The following is a 19,782-nucleotide window of genomic DNA, read 5'->3' on the forward strand; positions in this document are numbered from 1 at the left end:
GAGTTGCACAATTACTCACCACTTTTGGAAATCACTGTGTAGTTTAGTGACTTTATTCCAATAAAATTATTTTAGGTCCAAACCAATGAAATAGGCTTGTATTTAAACCTCCACCAAAAAATATTCAATTCTGCCTCCAATAAATTCGAAATCTCCGCCAAAACGGATAAATCGTCACCAAATCATGTGTGCTATAATATTGCAGAAATGAACCAATTATTTTTTTACTGTATGCCATAAAACTATATCAACACCATTAAAATTTATTTCAAACCAGATAAGTTATATTGTCTCTAAGTAAATGTAACCAATCTTTTATTTTATGAGTATCATTTTATTAACCCTGCGAAGCCAAAAAAAATAATAATTGTACCCTAAACCAAAGTTACTTGTTAAAATACTTTTATAATTAAATAATTAGTAGGTAGTAGGTACCTACTACTCGTATATCTTCAAATGAGGGTGGGGATAGGGATGCGAATTTAGATAAGGATGGGGACGGGGACGGGGACCTTGGGCACCTAAGGCACCTAGGGCAAATTGGGCACCTAGGGCACCTAATGCACCTAGGGGACCTTGGTCACCTTGGGCACATAGGGCACCTAGGGCACCTTGGGCACTTTGGGCACTTTGGACACCTGGGGCACCTTTGGCACCTTGGGCACCTTGGGGACCTTGGGGACGGGACGGGACGGGACGGGGACGGCAACATACCTTATTTGGTTTGAAATAATTTTTAATGATGTTCATATAATTTTTATGGTATGTAAATAGTGCCAACATTTCTACAATATTATAGGAAACATGATTTGGTGATGATTTATCCGTTTTGGTGACTAAAAAGATTATCTATTGTAAACTTGCAATTATTTGGAGGCGTGTTTATTTATTTTGGAACGTAAATGTTTTTTTTTGGTTTTCGATTTTGGAGTTGGTTTTAATTATTTTTTTTGGTGCAATGTATTAGCGTACAATTATTTTTTTTGGTGATGATTAAAATTGTACCCAATGAAATATTCATATTAATAAACTCAACAAAACCACCAACAGCTAGAAGAAGAGAAATCGTCGATCAGCAACCAGTCGTCCGACCAGTTGGGCGATCTCAACTCTCTTCGCAAAGAGATAGTGTCGGCTGAGCAACATCGGATGGACTTGGAGGCCGACAAGGCGTCTCTGCATGAGAAGATCAAGTTTATGGACGCGGATAGGGAGAAACTCGAGATGGAGTTGCGACAGGTTGTCAGGTGAGTAATAATCATCATAAATTCAGTCATTATCATCATCAATTCAGACCGTAATTGCCTACTGATGGACTTAGGTCTCTCCCTAAAAGTACCGCAAGACTTTGCCCTCATCTAGTCACTAGGCTACTCGTCTAAGGTCGGTGAATCAGGCTAGGGGGTCCCACGCTTGCCACTTCGTGGTCTCACTCCAGAACTGCATAGTTTACCCAAGCAGTCATCGGTTGTTAGTATAATTATATGGGGTCCGACCCACAGCCTCTTCGCTTGCCCTTTGTCGGTTACATAACCGTATATCCTTCAAACTTTCAGCGTCTATAAAAAACAAACTCTAACAAGTAATAAACTCCCTTGAAAAAAAGACTCTAGCTTGTCGTTGGCGATTGATGTAATTTTACAAGAAAATTAAACATATTTAATTTCATTACATATTCCAGAGACCGCGGCGAGCTAACCTCCCAGCTCACAGCCATGGCTCGTAAGAAGGATACACTCAATGAAGAGATAATGCGCTTGCAACAGAGATTGGAGCAGGCTAACGAGACCATAGGCCGGCTGAATAGAGCCTTGGAGGATCATGTGAAGGATGGGGAGGAGAAACAGGTATAGAAATAGTAAAAAAATACCTTGATTCTACCTGTCTTTGTTATTGAAATAAATAATATGAAGTTCTATGTAAGTGAGATCCCACTTCAAATACCACCTAATCTCCATACCTACAAAAATGGTTGGTCAAGTGACATTTTAGTATGGGCAGTCCCAACATTTTACTTTCCACAATGGGTTGGAAATAAAGGTTTAAAACCTTTCCTATTTACAATACCTACACTTTGTAAAATATAGCATGAGCGTTATGAGCTGTGAAATCCATACCTTCATTTCACATTTGTTTGTTTTCAAGGGAAAACTAATTTCATTTACCAGGCATCTGTCAATCAAACGTCATATGACTCAAGCTATATTTTTCAAAGTATGCCTTGCATAATGTACTTAAATCACCCGTCTCTCTCCCACCAGATCCTAATAGACACGCTAGACAAAGACAAGCAACACCTAGCGGAACAACTAGCCGCATTGCGCAGTGAGAAGGATGCACTGGAAGCGACGCTATTCGACACTTGCACGCTATTGGAGGAGGCTGATGCGGCGCGCAAGAAGCTGCAGAAAGAGACGCATGCGCAGGCCGTGTTGAGCAAGGGTAAGGCCGCCATCTTGGAATTATGGTTCTTGCGGAAATGCGCGTTTTTACGCAAACATCTGTTCGCCATCCTATATTAAGTCTCCGCTTGCCCCCGCATCGGCAAGACGTTTGCACCGCGTTTCGTGCGTAATAAATAATAGTAAACGTGACACAAATGTCGTCAATTAATGAATAAAGCTTTTGAGTGCTTATAATGGCTGGTAGAAGTATTATAATCAACGAATTTTTGACCTTTGTGCAAAACAAAGTTGACGTGCTTGACGATGTAAGTTTAGTACAAATTTGCGCAACTCACTTTACCGACAGTGTGGTGGAGGACAGCAAAAACCAATTGTACGAGAGTTTGCCTAACTGTGGCAGATGTATCCTACGGAAAGGTGACGATAAACGGAAGAAAAACATAAAAGATGTTATCAAGATCTTCAGAGAAATCGCCCCAGAACTACAACCGATTTATGTGGCCCAAGACCTGAACAAGCTTCCGCCTGTCACCTTTGACCACATAGATGTCACCCGTTTCATGAAGGACCTTATCTGTATGAAAAACGACTTGCAAAATATTCGTAATGAGACTGTATCGAAATCTGAATTTATTGGGTTCGAGGCTAAGATGAACACAGACTTAACTCGTCTCAGTCAGTCAGTTTCTAAACTAGAAACGAAAAGCTGTACATCATAAGCATGCCTAAATAAAGTTAACGTAACGAAAATCGCTGATAAGATTGATAACATGCAAAGCGGTAACGGGAGCTCGCCTGTGCACAGCGGCCGGTCTAGTTCAGAACCGGTTCGGAGACTATCGTATCGAGACATTGCAGTGACGTCGCTATCTCAAGCGTCAGCGACTCAACAATTAGCGAAAATCAACCCTCAGTCGAGTGCCGTAAAGCTTGATGATAGTTTTACTATTGTTCAGAGGAAAAAACGTAGGCGCATCAACAACATGACCGGATCGGCGATAAAACCTAGCAAACTTCAAGTTATTGAAACAACCGCTGCTATTTACATATCCCGACTGAAGAAAATAACGACTACGGAAGATATAAAGGAGCATATTTCTGACATGAATGAGCATTGTATTAATGTAGAATTACTCAAACAAAATCATGAGTCCAACTTTAACTCATTCAAGGTAACCATTTTACAGGATAAATTAGACACATTTTTAGCCAGTGACTTTTGGCCGCCTGGTATTAAATACAGACGGTTCCGTGAGCGAATCATGAATGTTGTTAAATCTTAACTATAATGGATAGTACATCTAAAACTAAAATTACTATGGTTACATTTAACTGTAAGTCTGTCAAAAGGTCAGTCCACCATGTGAGAGACCTATGCCGTAATTTTGACATAATAGCGTTGCAAGAAACGTGGTTGTTACCTCACGAACTTAATTTCGTGAATGAAATTGACAATGATTTTAGCTGTACAGCGAAATCATCTGTGGACACGTCGTTAGGTATACTGCGAGGACGGCCGTATGGTGGATTGGCCTTACTGTGGCGTAAGTCAAAATTCCCTAAGGTTTCTGTTGTGGACTGCGCTAGTGACAGGATTGCAGCTATCAGCATAAGTGATGGTTTCCGTTCCTTTCTCGTATTTTCGGTATATATGCCCACTGACAGCGTGGAAAATAGGCAAGACTTCACAGATTGCTTAGGCAAGATTAATGCTATAATAGAGGATTCGGGTATTGCAAGTGCTTATGTTATGGGTGACTATAATGCACACCCTAGTGCGAGTTTTGGCGCAGAGCTATCTAGTTTCAGCACGGAACAACACTGGGAATGTGTAGATATGAACATCCTGGGTAAAGAGTCCGATACCTACACTTTTATAAGTGAGGCAAACGGATCCCGCCGGTGGCTTGATCACTGTATTACAACCAAGGCTGCCTGGAAATCTGTGACGTCTGCGTATGTTATGTATGACGTCATGTGGTCCGACCATCTACCGTTATGCGTTATCTGTGATATTTGTTATCTATCGGCGGAGGTGAGCAATGGTTTCTGTCGAAGTAATGATGTTGTTTGGGGCAATCGTGATTCTAATGAAGCCAATATGTATTATAATTACTGTAAGGAGAACTTGACCAAAATGTGTGTGTTAGATGAAACTTGCAAAGATTGTGTGAATGATTGTTGCAAGAATATAAATATGCACTTAGATTTAATTGACAAAATGTATGGAAAAATTATAAATATTATGCAAACTGCTTCTATTGTAAGTAAGCGTCTCAATCCTGTTGCACATAGAAAGAAAAAACAGATCTTAGGCTGGAATCGTCACGTCAAGGATAGTCATCGGGAGGCTAGGTTGCGTTACCAGTGTTGGGTGGCGGCTGGCAAACCTTCAGGCGGTGTTCTATTTAGCGACATGCGTTCTAGTCGGGCTAATTTTAAAAACAAGCTAAAATGGTGCCAGAATAATGAAGACAGAATAAAAATGGATATCCTAGCTACACACCGCAATGAGAAAAACTTCTCAAAATTCTGGAACGCCACTAAAAAGCTACAGTATCAAAATTCCTTGCCAGTTTCAGTGGAGGGGCTGCAGAATCCTGGGGATGTTGCGTCTATGTTTGCTGGCCGGTTCAAGGTAGACCCACGTCCCGTGCAGGCTAGCTGCCACAAGGGGGTTGAGGCGCGTGTTCCGGTAGAACAATGTATGCAATATACGCATCTGATGTCGCGAAGGCGATAGCACGTATGAAGAGAGGTAAGTCTCCGGGGCACGACGGCCTAGGTGTGGAGCATCTAGTCTGTGCGGGATCGGAGCTTTCGAAAAAGCTGTGTGTATTATTTAATATGTGTATGCGGTATAGCTACCTACCAGCTGCAATGACGAAGACCATAGTTGTTCCAGTACCGAAAAACAAAACTGGTGATCTCGGGTCGGCCGGCAACTATCGACCCATATCTCTGGGTACTGTGGTGGGGAAGTTATTGGAGCGCTTGCTGCAACCTGCACTGTCCGGGAACATAAAGATTGACGATGCTCAGTTTGGTTTCCGTCCCGGTGTCTCAACGGACTCAGCTATACTAGGTCTAAAGCACACAGTTAACTACTATGTAAAAAGGGATACATCTGTTTACGCCTGCTTCCTGGACCTGAGCAAGGCGTTTGATTTAGTTAATTATGAAATTCTCTGGACCAAATTGCTGAGCTCAGATGTCCCGAAGGAGATAGTGAGTCTGTTGAGATATTGGTACGGTGACCAAACAAACGCGGTACGGTGGGGCGACTCGACATCTAGTGACTACAGACTAGAATGCGGAGTGCGTCAAGGGGGGTTAACCTCGCCGGACCTCTTCAACGTCTATATTAATGATCTGATCGGGGAGCTGAGGAGCACCAAGATAGGATGTCACGTGGCTGGGGTTTGTGTTAATAATCTCAGTTATGCAGACGATATGGTGCTTCTCAGCCCGTCAATCAATGGCCTCAGAAAGTTGGTATCAGTCTGTGAGCAATATGCTGTTGAACATGGACTGATGTACAATGTAAAAAAGACTGAAATGATGGTTTTCAAGGCGTTGGGAGGTCCGGCGAGGGTACCTGAGGTTAGGTTGGATGGTTCCCCAGTGCGTAGGGTGCAGCGCTTTAAATACCTTGGCCACTGGCTTACGGAGGACCTCAGAGATGAGGAAGACCTCGAACGTGAGAGGAGGGCGCTCGCGGCTCGGTGCAACATGCTCGCACGCCGGTTCCACAGGTGCACGCCAGACGTTAAGATAACCCTCTTTCGGGCGTACTGTCAAAATCTTTACACCTGTCACCTGTGGACCAACTACACCAGGAGATCTTACAGTGCGCTGAGGATACAGTACAATGACGCGTTCCGTATCCTCCTCAAACATCCGCGTTTTTGTAGCGCGTCGAGCATGTTCGCTGAGGCGCGGGTGCCCGACTTCTTCGCTATAATTCGGGCTCGTGTGGCCTCATTCTGGATGCGGCTACGCAATACTGGTAACGCAATCCTCAAAAACATTTGCGATGATGTGACGAGTCCTATTCAATCGCACTGGCGCTCTGTGCAGCAGGACGCTAACCGTAAATAGTACGTAGGTATTCTGTGTACCTAAATGCAATAATTATAAGTTATTTTTATTTTTTATATTATTTGACTGTATTATGTGATACTAATTTATATTTTAATTTTTAATGTATATTTCAATTTGTAAACTATATGGGAAATATCCTGAAATAAAGAATTTATTATTATTATTATTATTATTATTAAAATGTATATGTGTAACGTTTCCGTAAATTATTAGCGTTTTGCCCTAGATACTCTACTAAGCGTTTTGCAGTTTACGAAAACAAGAAAAGTTTAGGTTTTCTTCTTTCATCTGCATACATTATCTGTCAAAAGTTCAATGATAGTTTCCGCTAGTGGCGCCACTTTTATAACTCAAACATTTATAGTTTCCGTCAAACTATCAAACCTGTACTGGACGTACTACTAGGTATGCATTTGGGTCCTGTCCTGTCAGTGGACTGTGAAACAAGAGCTACGTCATATTTATTTACTTGCTCTTAGTACACATAGGTACACATCCCAATACCTCCCTTACAGGTCAAATAGACAACCTGACCCGCGACCTGGAAGCCACAGAGAAGAAGCTCCGCGACACCCGCAGCAGCCTGCAGCAGCAGTCGGGCAAGAAGGAGGCGGAGTACCAGCAACTCATCGCCAACATCAACCGCTCCTCCGCGGAGAACATCACCAAGCTCAAGGAGGAAAAGGTATACCGTTTCTGTTCTTCTATGAGAGTTATTAAAACCATAGAAACTCTTACACAAATACTTCCACGCGGGTACTAGGAATCAATCGGTAAGTAAGAGGTCTGAATAGAGCGGGAATGCATTATCCCGTCTTCGGAATGCAAATATCCGTAGGATCGTTGTCCTGCGTACTAGGAGTCAAGCAATTAATAAGAGGTTGGTATAAAACGGGTAATATCAACGAATAAATTTAATTACCCTATTTCTTGCGCTCGGGTACTAGGAGTGCAGAAGTTATAATGTGGCAAGTTACTTGGCGACCCTCCTTGCGGGGTGAAAGAAGTGGCGGGGGCGAGGTAGCACGACATGCTAGACACGTAGAAAAGTGTGCCCGGATTAATCTCGCGATAGCTTGTAACTATTTCTGACGTAAGTAAAATTTTATTCTATGAGTGTTCCCGTAAATGTCATATTTAGCTTAAAATTTATAGTTTGACAGCATTAAAATTTTGATGTTTACGTCTTCAGAATATCTACCAATTTGAATTTATTTATGTAAAAGTGTTTTATTTTATAAATCAATTTCCATGTCACTTTCATGTTCACTCTCTGTTTGAACTTAATCATCGTCGTCGTCATCCTCATCTTTATCATCGTTTTTAACCGACTTCAAAAAAAGGAGGAGGTTCTCAATTCGTCGGGATATTTTTTTTTATGTATGTTCACCGATAAGATAGACGACCGAATGGCGTAGTGGTTAGTGACCCTGACTACTGAGCCGATGGTCCCGGGTTCGATTCCCGGCTGGGGCAGATATTTGTTTAAACACAGATATTTGTTCTCGGGTCTTGGATGTGCCCGTTAAATGGCAATAGGCCCGCCCCCTATTACATTGGGACTAACATAACACTCTGGCGAAAAGTGGGTGCAGCAATGCACCTCTGCCTACCCCGCAAGGGAGTACATTAGTACAAGGCGTGAGTGCGTGTGTGTGTGTGTGTGTGTGTTCACCGATAACTCCGCCGTTTATGAATCGATTTTGAAAATTCTTTTTTTGTTGTATTGGGTTGAGCTTCCAGGTGGTCCCATTTTTTTTCAGAATTTTATCTCACCCCTAAGGGTGGGTAAAGGGGTAAAAACAGGATATGAATTTCCATTTTGGACACATATTAACCGATTCTAATGAAATTAAGAACGTAAATATAGTTCTTATAACAATAAAATATGATGGTGACCTTGAGCTGATCTGATGATGGAAACGGAAGGCAGTCAAGGGAACTCCTCAACGGTATATAGCAACTACCTCGTGTTTAGGCTTGAATGATTCGTATTGATTAGTAGGACTTTTTGGTATCATTTGCATCTTACTTTTGATTAAAAATTATTGCAAATAAACTAAAAACTATAAAATAAAATAATAATTTAAAAAAATAAAAAACCGACTTCAAAAAACCACTAAAATGTAAGTAATAATTTAAGGTTTACACAAATTATATGTGACAGTACAAATATACCTAAGCAGGAACTGTTCTTTTTTGAAGTTGGTGCCATATTTCTTCAGATTACTTTGTCACTGCACCAAAATCACATAAATTTTGGTTGCTTTCCTAGTTACAAGAACTGACAACTGACGCACTGTCATATGGACTCTTCGTCTTTGTTGTTTACTTTTTCGTATCTGACTGCGCAGTACCAACCTTTAGCCGCGTAGCATGACTGATCCGGTACGCTGTTCTACAAGAAGCCCCTATATTGAGACATTATACGATTTGTTGTTTTTAACGTTATTTTGTTGACGAATTATAGATAGCTAATAATAATATAATGATAATATTAAAAAGGCCTCAATACTCATCCTAAGACTAATGGTCTCAGGATCAATGATCTCATGTGGGTCGCACTCAAATTATGACAGACTATATAAGACATGTGGCCGCCTCGGCTGCGCGGCCGAGACTGCCGTAACAATGACATGCAGTGCACGCGTTGCCCTTCCCCGCTACCCTCCCGCTACCCGCTGTCGTCTTGGGTACCTCGTCCCCTCCGCGTCTTTCACCCCGCAAGGAGGGTCGCCAAGCAACTTGCCAATCTATAGTAAGAGGTCGGTATAATAGCCTAGAAGTCATAGAGAAGAAGCTCCGCGACACTCTCAGCGCCATGGTAATAGAAACCACCATTACTGACAATCTATGAGCTCGAGTACTCGAAGATCGTCATCCATCCGGAATAAACCATAGAATCAACAGAAACATTAGCCTCTGCGCTGAAAGAAAACTATGTGATGCTTCAATATAACCGTTTAGACGTGAAACATCAACCCTCAAATAACATTAATTCTATTCCTCAGGAGCAACTCCGCCAAGCGCTAGAGCAGAAGCTCAGCCAAACTATAATCGCACTGACGAGCGAGAAGGAAGGCGTGGAGGCGGGCGCGAGGGAGCGGGAGAAGAAACTTCTAGCGGCGCGAGACGCCATGATATTGCAACATGATGAGGCGCTGTTGAGGGCTGAGAATGACAAGCAACAGGCGTTGCTTATGGGTATGACTTTATTGCTATAGATGTAAAGGGCAATATGCATCTAGTACTATTAGTATAGTTATTATAAAGCAACATGCGGGTTGCGAGCTTTTACACCGTTTGAGAAGTGAAAAGTAAAAAAAAAAATCAGGTCAGGGGCATAAAAGAACGCGTTTACTTTTTGCTGCTCGGTCTGTATCGTCAGTACGAAGAAAAACTCCCATTTTTCCCTACACTGTAGAACAGTAAGGCATATAAGTGAGCCGTATACGCTTCCAAATCTTCAGTCGTAGAATAAAAGCCGTTAGAGTTACGTTATTCAGTAACAGGTTTCATACCATTTTATGACACTTCTTCCAGATACCGATGTCCAAAGTGCACTTTTCTTCTCTCCAGTCTGTCTATTTATACCATTACACCCTACCCACAGCCCACCAAGAGCACCAAGCCATTCTAGAGCGTCTAGAAGAGTCCAACCGAGCTCTAGACATAGAGCAGAACAAGCTAGAGCGCATGCGTCGCGACGCGCAGGCCAGGGCTGATCAGGACAGGAACACGGCTAATCAGCTGAAGGACGAACTGGCTAATATGAAGGCCAGGCTTGAGGAGGCTAAGTGAGTATAATACGTCTAATTTAATACTCTTAATTACGTAAGTTGTGGGTTGCCATAATATAGGTGAAAATAAGGTAAGCTAGGTGATCCTGTAAAAAGTTAATCGTAGGCTGTATTTCATAATTAATATCAAAAAATACATTCAAAAGTAATATTGTTATTACATAATCTGTAGTACCTAATGCTTTGTTGGGCTACTGCAGAAAACACAGTCATAATGTTAGGTATATAGTAAACATTTAAACCATACTCAGATAGCTACAAAAAGCACAGTAATTCGTACCGCAGGATACTCGGAGGCAGGATACTTTTCTGACTTTAACAAACTCGATCGCTCAAAAATCTTCTCTTATCACGTACCAGGGCAGCAGCAGAAGATGAAAGTCTTCGGTACGAGAACCGAATCAAAGAGCTGCATCTCGAGAAGGAGGCCGTGAACAGAGAATGCACGGAGATCCGAGCTCAACTAGCACTGGCTGAAGACAAGTTCGATACTACCCTCGCGCAACTGCACGAGACTGTCAGGAAACTGAAGGAATGTGAGTTTTTGAATTTGGAATTTTTGTGTTATTTTTTGTACGTACTTTCGAATACAATGAATGAAGTGTGTTGCTGGCTGGAAATAAGTATAGGGCTGCATTCCCAGTAAGCAAATTATTCACAGCTGATTGAGGTAGTAGCCTACAGTTACCCTACTAGAGACCCAGCCTATACCTTATGTTTTTTTAATAACGCATTTCTAAATATTGTCTAGGGTTGGATATAAGGTCGAGAATGTAGAACCTAGAGACAAGTGAAGTTATTGGCCTAAGTTCGAAACTAACTAAAGTGAGTGAAAAAATACTGTAAAGTCATCTAGTGATGCCTTTTATTTTAGGCCCCTTTATACAATTTTACGTGGTCTCATAACATATTGTATCCAATAAATTTATATACTTACCTGTTTACATATGAACCCTGTAAATGCAATTCTTCATTGTAATTCCAACCAACACCATAACTTTCCAGTGGAGAACGAATCCGACAGTCTCCGCAAAGAACTCACCGACGTCCGCCGTCAACTGAGCAACTGCAGTGCGGAGAGAGACAAGTACAACAGCAGTTGCCGCGAGCTGAGAGAGCACGTGAAGAGAGCGGAGGCGGAGAGACGCGACACCGCGAGAGCGCTGGATGACGCCTTCCAGAAGATTGCAGGTTAGTATTTAATAATAGCTAGACATAGACATTGGGAAATGGGTGCGGAAAGTTTGTCAAAATGTATAAAACAATGAACGAAAAGGGCGTTTATTTTACGTATCTACGTATTCGTCCGACGTATCCAAGACATTTAGCGACTAATCTCTCTGGCTAATCCTTTCACTATGGTGGCAAACCCTTGTTTAGCTATAGCATTTGTCACTGACACGGTTAGAAGAAGAAGCGTAGTGTGCGTCAAATAACACTTCAGTGTAGAGAGAGACAAGTACAGCAGCAGTTGCCGCGAGCTGAGAGAGCACGTGAAGAGAGCGGAGGCGGAGAGACGAGACACCGCGAGAGCGCTGGATGACGCCTTCCAGAAGATTGCAGGTTAGTCTCTTATAGCAGCTATAGTGTGGAAATACTAGCTAGTGTGTAAAGTAGGTCATTACAGTTGAGTTACTAAATGAACATTGCGGGTTAGTATCTCATAGTGGATAGACATAGACATTGAAAAAAAAGCGAGAGTTGGTAAAAAAACTATAAAACGATATCAACTATTCACGAAAAGAGCGTTAGCAAGAGAGGTATAAACTGTAACTTATAATACAAACGGCGATTTCACTGGCTATTCCTCGCACCAGGGCTACAAATCTTAGTTTAGCTATAGCATTTGTCACTATAACGGTATGAAGAAGGAGAAGACACTAGTGTGTAGTGCGGAGAGAGACAAGTACAGCAGCAGTTGCCGCGAGCTGAGAGAGCACGTGAAGAGAGCGGAGGCGGAGAGACGCGACACCGCGAGAGCGCTGGATGACGCCTTCCAGAAGATTGCAGGTTAGTCTGTTATACTAGCTAGACAATGTATATGCTACATTGTGAAATGAGTGCGGAAAATTTGAATACAGGAGATCTTCTAACTTTTAAGGCTTTAAATTTTATGGCTCTGTTTAAAATTTCACTAATATCTGTTTATAATTTTCTTTAAATTCAGGTATCTTAATAAATATTTGTTTTAAAGATAATTTTGCACAGAATTATCCTCCATATTATTTGCAAGATTATGTTGAAGCTGTATAGAAGAAAAGCAGTGAGGCTGTAGAAAAAAATGCTCTAATACCTACCAAGAGACTGGATAACACCGCTAACGAATGGCCTTACTATTGCCGAAATATTACCCGTAACGTGCATTTTCATTACAAACATTTTTATTCCACACAGCGCTAGAAGAAACCCGCACCTCACTAGAACTCGAACGCACGCGTCTCCAGAACCAGCTGAAAGAATCTGAAAGCGGCGGCGAACACATCACTAGAGAGCTGAAGACTGTCGAGGCTCAACTGAAGCGGGAGCGGGCGGCGCTGCAGCAGGCGCAGCATGATGCCAAGGAGTTGCAGTCCAGGTGTGTAGATAAGTTATATACGTGATAGGTCCTCGTGCTAGCCTAGCGCCTATGCTAGGCAGCAAGACGCGTATATAGAAGTGAGAAGAGTTATCCTTCGCGATCGCTCTCGAGGCGTTGTGAATGAAAGCGATGGAAAGCTTTTGTCACGTCTTGAATTGCCCGTCTTGCACCCCGTGCCTTCTGCGATATTCTACAAAGAACGCACTCCGAATCCTCTCTTATCTTTGTGCCACTCGCTGCCAATTTATTCTTCTTTCATGACACCTTATATGATGTTTGCAAACAGAAGTTTTATGTATGCCACCCTAGCGCATCTCTTTTGCTGTGTCGCGAGCATAGGATTCGATACTATTTTCGAATCTACACGAAGGGTCACTTTTACCAAACGTTAAACGTGTTTAAATCAAATTTTAAATACATTTTGTACTTAGGATCACTTTTACCAAACGCTAAACGTATTTAAAATTGTACTTAAATCAAGTTTTAAATACATTTTATACTAACTGACCGACGTTTGACAGGCTACTAAATACGTTTAGCGTTTGGTGGAATTCCACCTAACATATGGAAAAAAACAAATGTCACTTTTGGAACTAACTTTCCCTTACATTTTGACAGTGACAATTGAAGATACGCAACGTAAACGGAGGTTTCGAATCCTATGCTCGCGACTCTGATTGCACATTATCCCTAATCCGCAACGTTTTGTACAAACCCCTTAATAAACTACACATCACACCCCTCTCTCTCCCACCACCAGGCTCCAAAACGAATGCGAAGAAAAACGACAGAAGATTTATGTATGCCACCCAAGCGCAACTCTTCTACTGATTGTACATTATCCCTAATCGACAACTTTTCCTTTTATTTTTACATGGCCTTTAATAAACCACATATCACCCCTCTCTCTCCAACCCTCAGGCTCCAAAACGAGTGCGAAGAGCGCGAGCGCTGCGCCGCCGACGCGGGCGCCGCGCGACGTCACGCGGCCGAGCTGGAGGCCATGCTGGGCTGTGCTCGAGGGGAGCTGGCCGCGGCCCGGCAGCGCGCCGCTGAGCTGGGCGACGCTTGCAGTGCTAGGGACCAGGTCAGTAACTAGGTTATACCCTAGACACGCTAGGAAGACCTCCATTCGGGAGTCTTCACCACTTCAACGCCAATCGCATTAAACCGGTTTAACTCTTTCCGCTGCTTGGTACTAGTTTCAAAGATTTATCAAGATAGGTATACACATTATAAAGTATCTTGTGCGTGTGGGACCAGTTGTGAAAAACACACACTAGATAATTTATACACAATTTTTAGGTTCGCATACATTTTATTGATGACTCAAAGAATATAGCCTGGATGGTGAAACCAAATCATACCGCGATGTACAATTTCCAGGAGTTGGTACTACGCATGGAGGACTGTCGCTCGAAGGAGCGTCGTCTAGAAGAGCTGAAGCACAACTTGGAGGTGTGCCTCGCTGATGCAACTCAACAGATACAGGAGTTGAAGGTAAGTTTTTACACTCATGAGCAATGAAAGTGTTCCAGTGACGTATGGAACGTCAATTGAAGGTGGAACTTTTTCATTAGAGAGAGTATTTTTGACGAATGTAATAATATTGAAGTCAACGCACTGATTCCATCCACATTAATTTAGTATTATGGACATATCAGTTCATCCTATCCCTACATTGAACCTTAAAACAAAACTTTGACACAAGGAAAAACGCTGTGTAGAAGTCTCTACACAGCGTTTTTCCTTGTGTCAAAAAAAAAAGTCAAAGGTCTAGCACCTTATAAATCTGTCAAATTCTGTTTGAAAAACCCGTGAAACATAGTCTAGTTATTTAAAAATTACGCTCATTTGTAAAGTTTACTTTGCCATCGGCATCCAATTCTATCCTATCTTTCTTTCCCTTTCGTAGGCCCGTCTCGGCGGGAGCGAAGGCCGTTGCCGCGCTCTCGAAGCTTCCTTAGCCCATCTGGAAGCAGGCAAGCGCGACGTGGAAGCGAAACTGAGCTCTATCGCGCACACATTACGTCGCATTTGCGGTGTCCACCCCGACGGGTCGGTGCAGGCGGCCGCTCGACGCCGATTGGCCAGTCCGGCCAGGAGATACAGTCCGCATAGGGGTGAGTGGGATAGATGTGTTGGTTGGAAAGAGAAAGTTGCTTGTAAGTTGATGGATTTTTGTAAGTGGCCAGACTTTAGTGACATGAAAGACTCAGTTGGAAAGTTGCAAACGCCCTATATTATGTGTTGGTTGCTTGTCATAATTATACAGGGTGTCCCAAAAGTCAACGTCATCCCTTAAAGGGCTGATAGGTCAGCTCATGAGAAGCCAGAATATCATAATATGACCTTAGTAAAAAATCGATAATTTTCGAGATATTGACACTTTTATAAATTTGCTGAAAATCGACACCTTGGATCAGTTTTTTGCGTGCCGCCGGTACAAAAATCCATATTGTTAGAATTTGTTTGGTTGCATCACCCTGTATAGCCCTGCTATTGATCACAGTCAAAATAAATATCGAGTAATGCTGTATGTTTAAAAAAACACGGTTTTCAAAGTCATACAAGGTAATCGTATTTTTTTATAAACAACTTTGACTCTACATACTGTAAAAAAAATATACCACGCAAACCTGGCACCTTATTTGAAAAGATTGCTTATTTAATGCAGTTTCCAAAATGGTATGAAACGTTGTTATTGTTTCAATTAACAAAAAAGTTATTGCTATTTTAGTACAAAACGACCTCGATGTAAAATTGTTTGAAGTCCTTGTACTCGTGACTGTCGGTAATAAAATAGTGATTTCGTATGAAAAAAACGTCAAAAGGTAAGTAAATACTATGTTTTCTTGTTATTTATTCAATTTTGAAGGTATAGTGATAAATCAATAGTATAAAAAAATACAAAAAATCGAGATTTTATCGATCTAAAATTGTACCGGATTATTGCCTGAAGGGTGCGTAACTTTGTAAACAGTTTTCTAGACTGTTATGTAAAAACATCAATAAATAATTAATTTCATTTATAAAGATAATTTTATTGATAATACATATTTATATCGGTTTATTCAATATATAGCCAAAATATTAGAGAAAAACAATATTTATCAAGGTACATCCAAAATTCACACACACACATACGCAAACAAAATGGCCGCCGCTCGTGTATGTACACGAAGTGCGTTAGATTGTTATACAGCGTGTTTAATTTTTTAGGATCATCGATCTAGAGAACGTGAAGTCTAGGCTCTTTAGAATGATATCGATGTGTAGATGAGTCTGAGAGGGTGATCACCTGTCCTATTTATATAAATAAATATATGTATTTATATATGTATATATTTATAGTATCATATTTGTTGAAAGTAGGTCAACAAATAAGTAAATATGATTCAGTAAGTAACTTACGTTTAAGTTTTTATAATTTAGTATGCTAAAATACGAAACGTTATAAAAATATTATCATTCTTGTTTTATCTCATCAAAAGTGAACACCCTTGATTTGGGACAGCTCTGGCACACGGCGCACTGGAGCAAGCTCTTGACACGCACACATGCACATGTACAGAAAATGGAGTCTTTTGGAATAAAGCAAATTATAGTCAGTTTTCAAAATATAAATTATGAATCTATTTCCTCTAGAGTTTATACTTTATTGATATCAGTTGATAGCTATATAATCTCTTCAAGTAATAAGTATAAAAAAACCTGGATTGAAACTAAAATTATATTGAAATAGAGGTATTTTTCTGTGATAGGTGCAGTTTCAAGTAAAAATCTGTAATCAATGACCTGTAGAAATCAAATAAAACTATTATATCCAATAAAATTCATTGTAAAACCTTCATTAGCTATCTGACAATAAATTACAATCGATACATTATTGAGTACCAAACAATAATGCCCAAATATTCATATAAATGTGATTCCCGCGCGGGCGCTCTCTACTGTCAAAAAGCGCCGGCAGACGGCAGTTACATGTGTGCGCGGCTGTTCGGCATAGGAAAGGTTAAGGGTAAGTCATGTTGGAATGAGTAAAAGTAAAATAGGTGGTGGGGTCAGCCGTGGCAACATAGATGACGCAAAAATAGCTAAGAAAAAACTTACCAAACTCTTATAAAACATATTTTGCGTTTTTACACCTTATTTAAAAAAAACAAACATTTATGGACTTTTATTTTTATTTCTCAAAATTATATCACCACATTATTATGTTAAGTACATAATCGGCAAAAAATAATACTCATTAATGGACATAATCATAATTTTAAGAGTTTGGTTTTGTTTAACAATAACTTTAAAATAAATAACAAGTAATTAGAGGTAATGTTAATGACAAACTGATCTGTCCCTTTTTTGGATACTGTGGGTGTTCAATGTACATGTGTAGTAAGCGTTTTACTTGTACAATATCACACATTAGCACTACTCAGGAATGTACGTTACCATGCGCTACATTTATGGGGAATGTGGAGTTGCTATAGTCCACTTTTTTCGAGAAAGATACTCAAAATGCGTTTTTTTTTATTAACTGTGACAACGTTGTCTCTTTTCCCACTCCCGGCCACACCACCTATTTTACTTTTACTTATTCCTACATGACTTACCCTTAATAAATTCAGTCAGATAAATTTCCTTCAAACAATTTTACATCGAGGTCGTTTTGTACTAAAATAGCAATAACTTTTTTGTTAATTGAAACAATAGCAACGTTTCATACCATTTTGGAAACTGCATTAAATGAGCATTCTTTTCAAATAAGGTGCCAGGTTTGCGTGGTATATTTTTTTACAGTATGTAGAGTCAAAGTGGTTTAAAAAAAATACGATTACCTTTTATGACTTTGAAAACCGTGTTTTTTTTAAACATACAGCATTACTCAATATTTATTTTGACTGCGATCAATAGCAGGGCTATACAGGGTGATGCAACACCAAACAAATTCTAACAATATGGATTTTTGTACCGGCGGCACGCAAAAAACTGATCCAAGGTGTCGATTTTCAGCAAATTTATAAAAGTGCCAATATCTCGAAAATTATCGAGTTTTTACTAAGGTCATATTGTGATATTCTGGCCTCTCATGAGCTGACCTATCAGCCCTTTAAGGGATGACGTTGACTTTTGGGACACCCTGTATAATTAAGATAAATTACATAGCCGGAAGGGAATCGAATCTGCATGCCTCAATTCTTGTTCAGCAATATAAACGTACTTGTATAACGTCCGTGAATAAAGAAGCGAATTAATAAAGTATGAAAATGTCAGACGGTCTCTTGCTATCCCACTAGAATCGTAGATCTGTTAATACGCCTTCCTCCTTCCACTTATTTAACGGCCGCCATTCCATAGAAACTATGTTGGTCACCTGACTTTTTACTATGGAGAATGCCTTTTTTGTCGCGAATTTTGAAATTCTGATTTCATTTTCGGGCTTAGGTATACCATGCTGCACATGTAGGTGTCGGCTTAGTACACCTACCCTTTTTCCAATATCCTGTATATAAATTTTATAATAATTTCACACAGGTCGCGACCACTCAGAAGACCGTAACGACATAATCGACGTGGACCCCGACCTGATCAAGAAGGGGGTTCGCAACCTCATGCACGAGGTGTGCCAGATCGAGCGGGAGAAGGTATTATCTTATTCATACTATACCATAATAATGTAGGGGAAGTGAGCAGCTTTACACATGAAAATGTATCGTTAAATCAGAAAGCGCCTTATTGCGCATTGACCATGTAGGTAATGTAAATTTCTGACAGATTTAATATGACAGCAAAATCAGCTCATCAAATCATGTCTTTCTGCAATAGAATGTGACCTCAATTTGTTGATAGGCTCGATTACAGACACTGAGCCCGGTTGAAGATGACATTGTTATGTAAAAAGTATAGTTTAAAGTATGTATATTATAACTTAAAAAGTAAAATAAACTAGTGTTTATAAAAAGATAACTAGGTACATCTAACACACATGTACCATTAAACTACGGTCTTATAGCTTAACGCGATTTCATCCAGATAACCTTGCGCACACTATATTTGACATGATATTTTATGTCGCATTATTACCCCAGGACGACTACAAATCCCAGCTGGCGGAGTTCAAAAAGCAACTCAAAGAGCAGCAGGGTAAAGGCGACAATAAGATACAGTCGGTGACTGCCAGTCTTAGAAACGTTCAAGAGGAGAAGGCTCGACTACAGAGCGCCGTCGCCGCTAAAGATGCTCAGATTAATGCACTGGTAAGATATTTTTTTATTGTATAGATAATAAGCATAACGACAAAAACGCGTGGTCTTGTCCACCTCAGCTAAGGCTATTGAAAAAATGAAATGGATATAGGTACTTAAGTAAAATTGTAGGTACTAGATATAAGTAAAAATTGTAATAGATTATAAGGAAAAAGTTGAAAAGATGCTCGAGGAGTTTCTTTCGCCATTTCTTTCCTTCTCAATGACGGGGCCTTTGTGAAATGGTGGTAGATGACTATCGACAAATAATTGTAAAATTTTACGTCGATTAAACCATTTGAATTTGAATTTGAAATTTAAGCAACAAATGCCTGGAATAGCATGAAAATTGCTGTTTTCTCACACACGCCTGTAGTGCTCGAAAAACGAAGAAAACGGTGTTAGTGGGAATTTTACTTAACTTTACGTTATCTTCTAGCAAGCTACGTTTTTACAAATAATTTTGTCCTATGTTGTACATTCATCAATTTTTTTAATTACTTAAACTACTTAAGGCCTCTACACACCAAAGCCGCTGACCCGGCGGCTCGGGCCGCCGGCTCAACCCGCCGGCCTCATTTTGAACAATCATGCCTCATTTTGTACTATGTTAACCCGCCGGCACTAGGTCGCCGGGCTATGCCGCCGGG

At 40.6% G+C, this 19,782-nt stretch overlaps 1 protein-coding gene across 1 annotated transcript in view; it reads left to right on the plus strand.

Annotated features, from left to right (window-relative positions):
* LOC105387732 (rootletin) overlaps positions 1–19,782 on the plus strand; it is a 73,740-nt gene that overhangs the window by 44,536 nt on the left and 9,422 nt on the right. The window contains exons 15-28 of the mRNA XM_048621908.1: positions 1,051–1,247; positions 1,682–1,847; positions 2,262–2,442; positions 7,025–7,194; positions 9,521–9,713; positions 10,123–10,306; positions 10,670–10,845; positions 11,315–11,500; positions 12,704–12,884; positions 13,809–13,974; positions 14,274–14,387; positions 14,803–15,010; positions 18,423–18,532; positions 18,977–19,144. Of these exons, the coding sequence (XP_048477865.1) occupies positions 1,051–1,247; positions 1,682–1,847; positions 2,262–2,442; positions 7,025–7,194; positions 9,521–9,713; positions 10,123–10,306; positions 10,670–10,845; positions 11,315–11,500; positions 12,704–12,884; positions 13,809–13,974; positions 14,274–14,387; positions 14,803–15,010; positions 18,423–18,532; positions 18,977–19,144 (2,400 nt within the window). The remainder of the gene's footprint in view (positions 1–1,050; positions 1,248–1,681; positions 1,848–2,261; positions 2,443–7,024; positions 7,195–9,520; positions 9,714–10,122; positions 10,307–10,669; positions 10,846–11,314; positions 11,501–12,703; positions 12,885–13,808; positions 13,975–14,273; positions 14,388–14,802; positions 15,011–18,422; positions 18,533–18,976; positions 19,145–19,782) is intronic.

This window comes from Plutella xylostella, chromosome 6 (assembly GCF_932276165.1).
Source record: "Plutella xylostella chromosome 6, ilPluXylo3.1, whole genome shotgun sequence".
Lineage (NCBI taxonomy): Eukaryota > Metazoa > Arthropoda > Insecta > Lepidoptera > Plutellidae > Plutella > Plutella xylostella.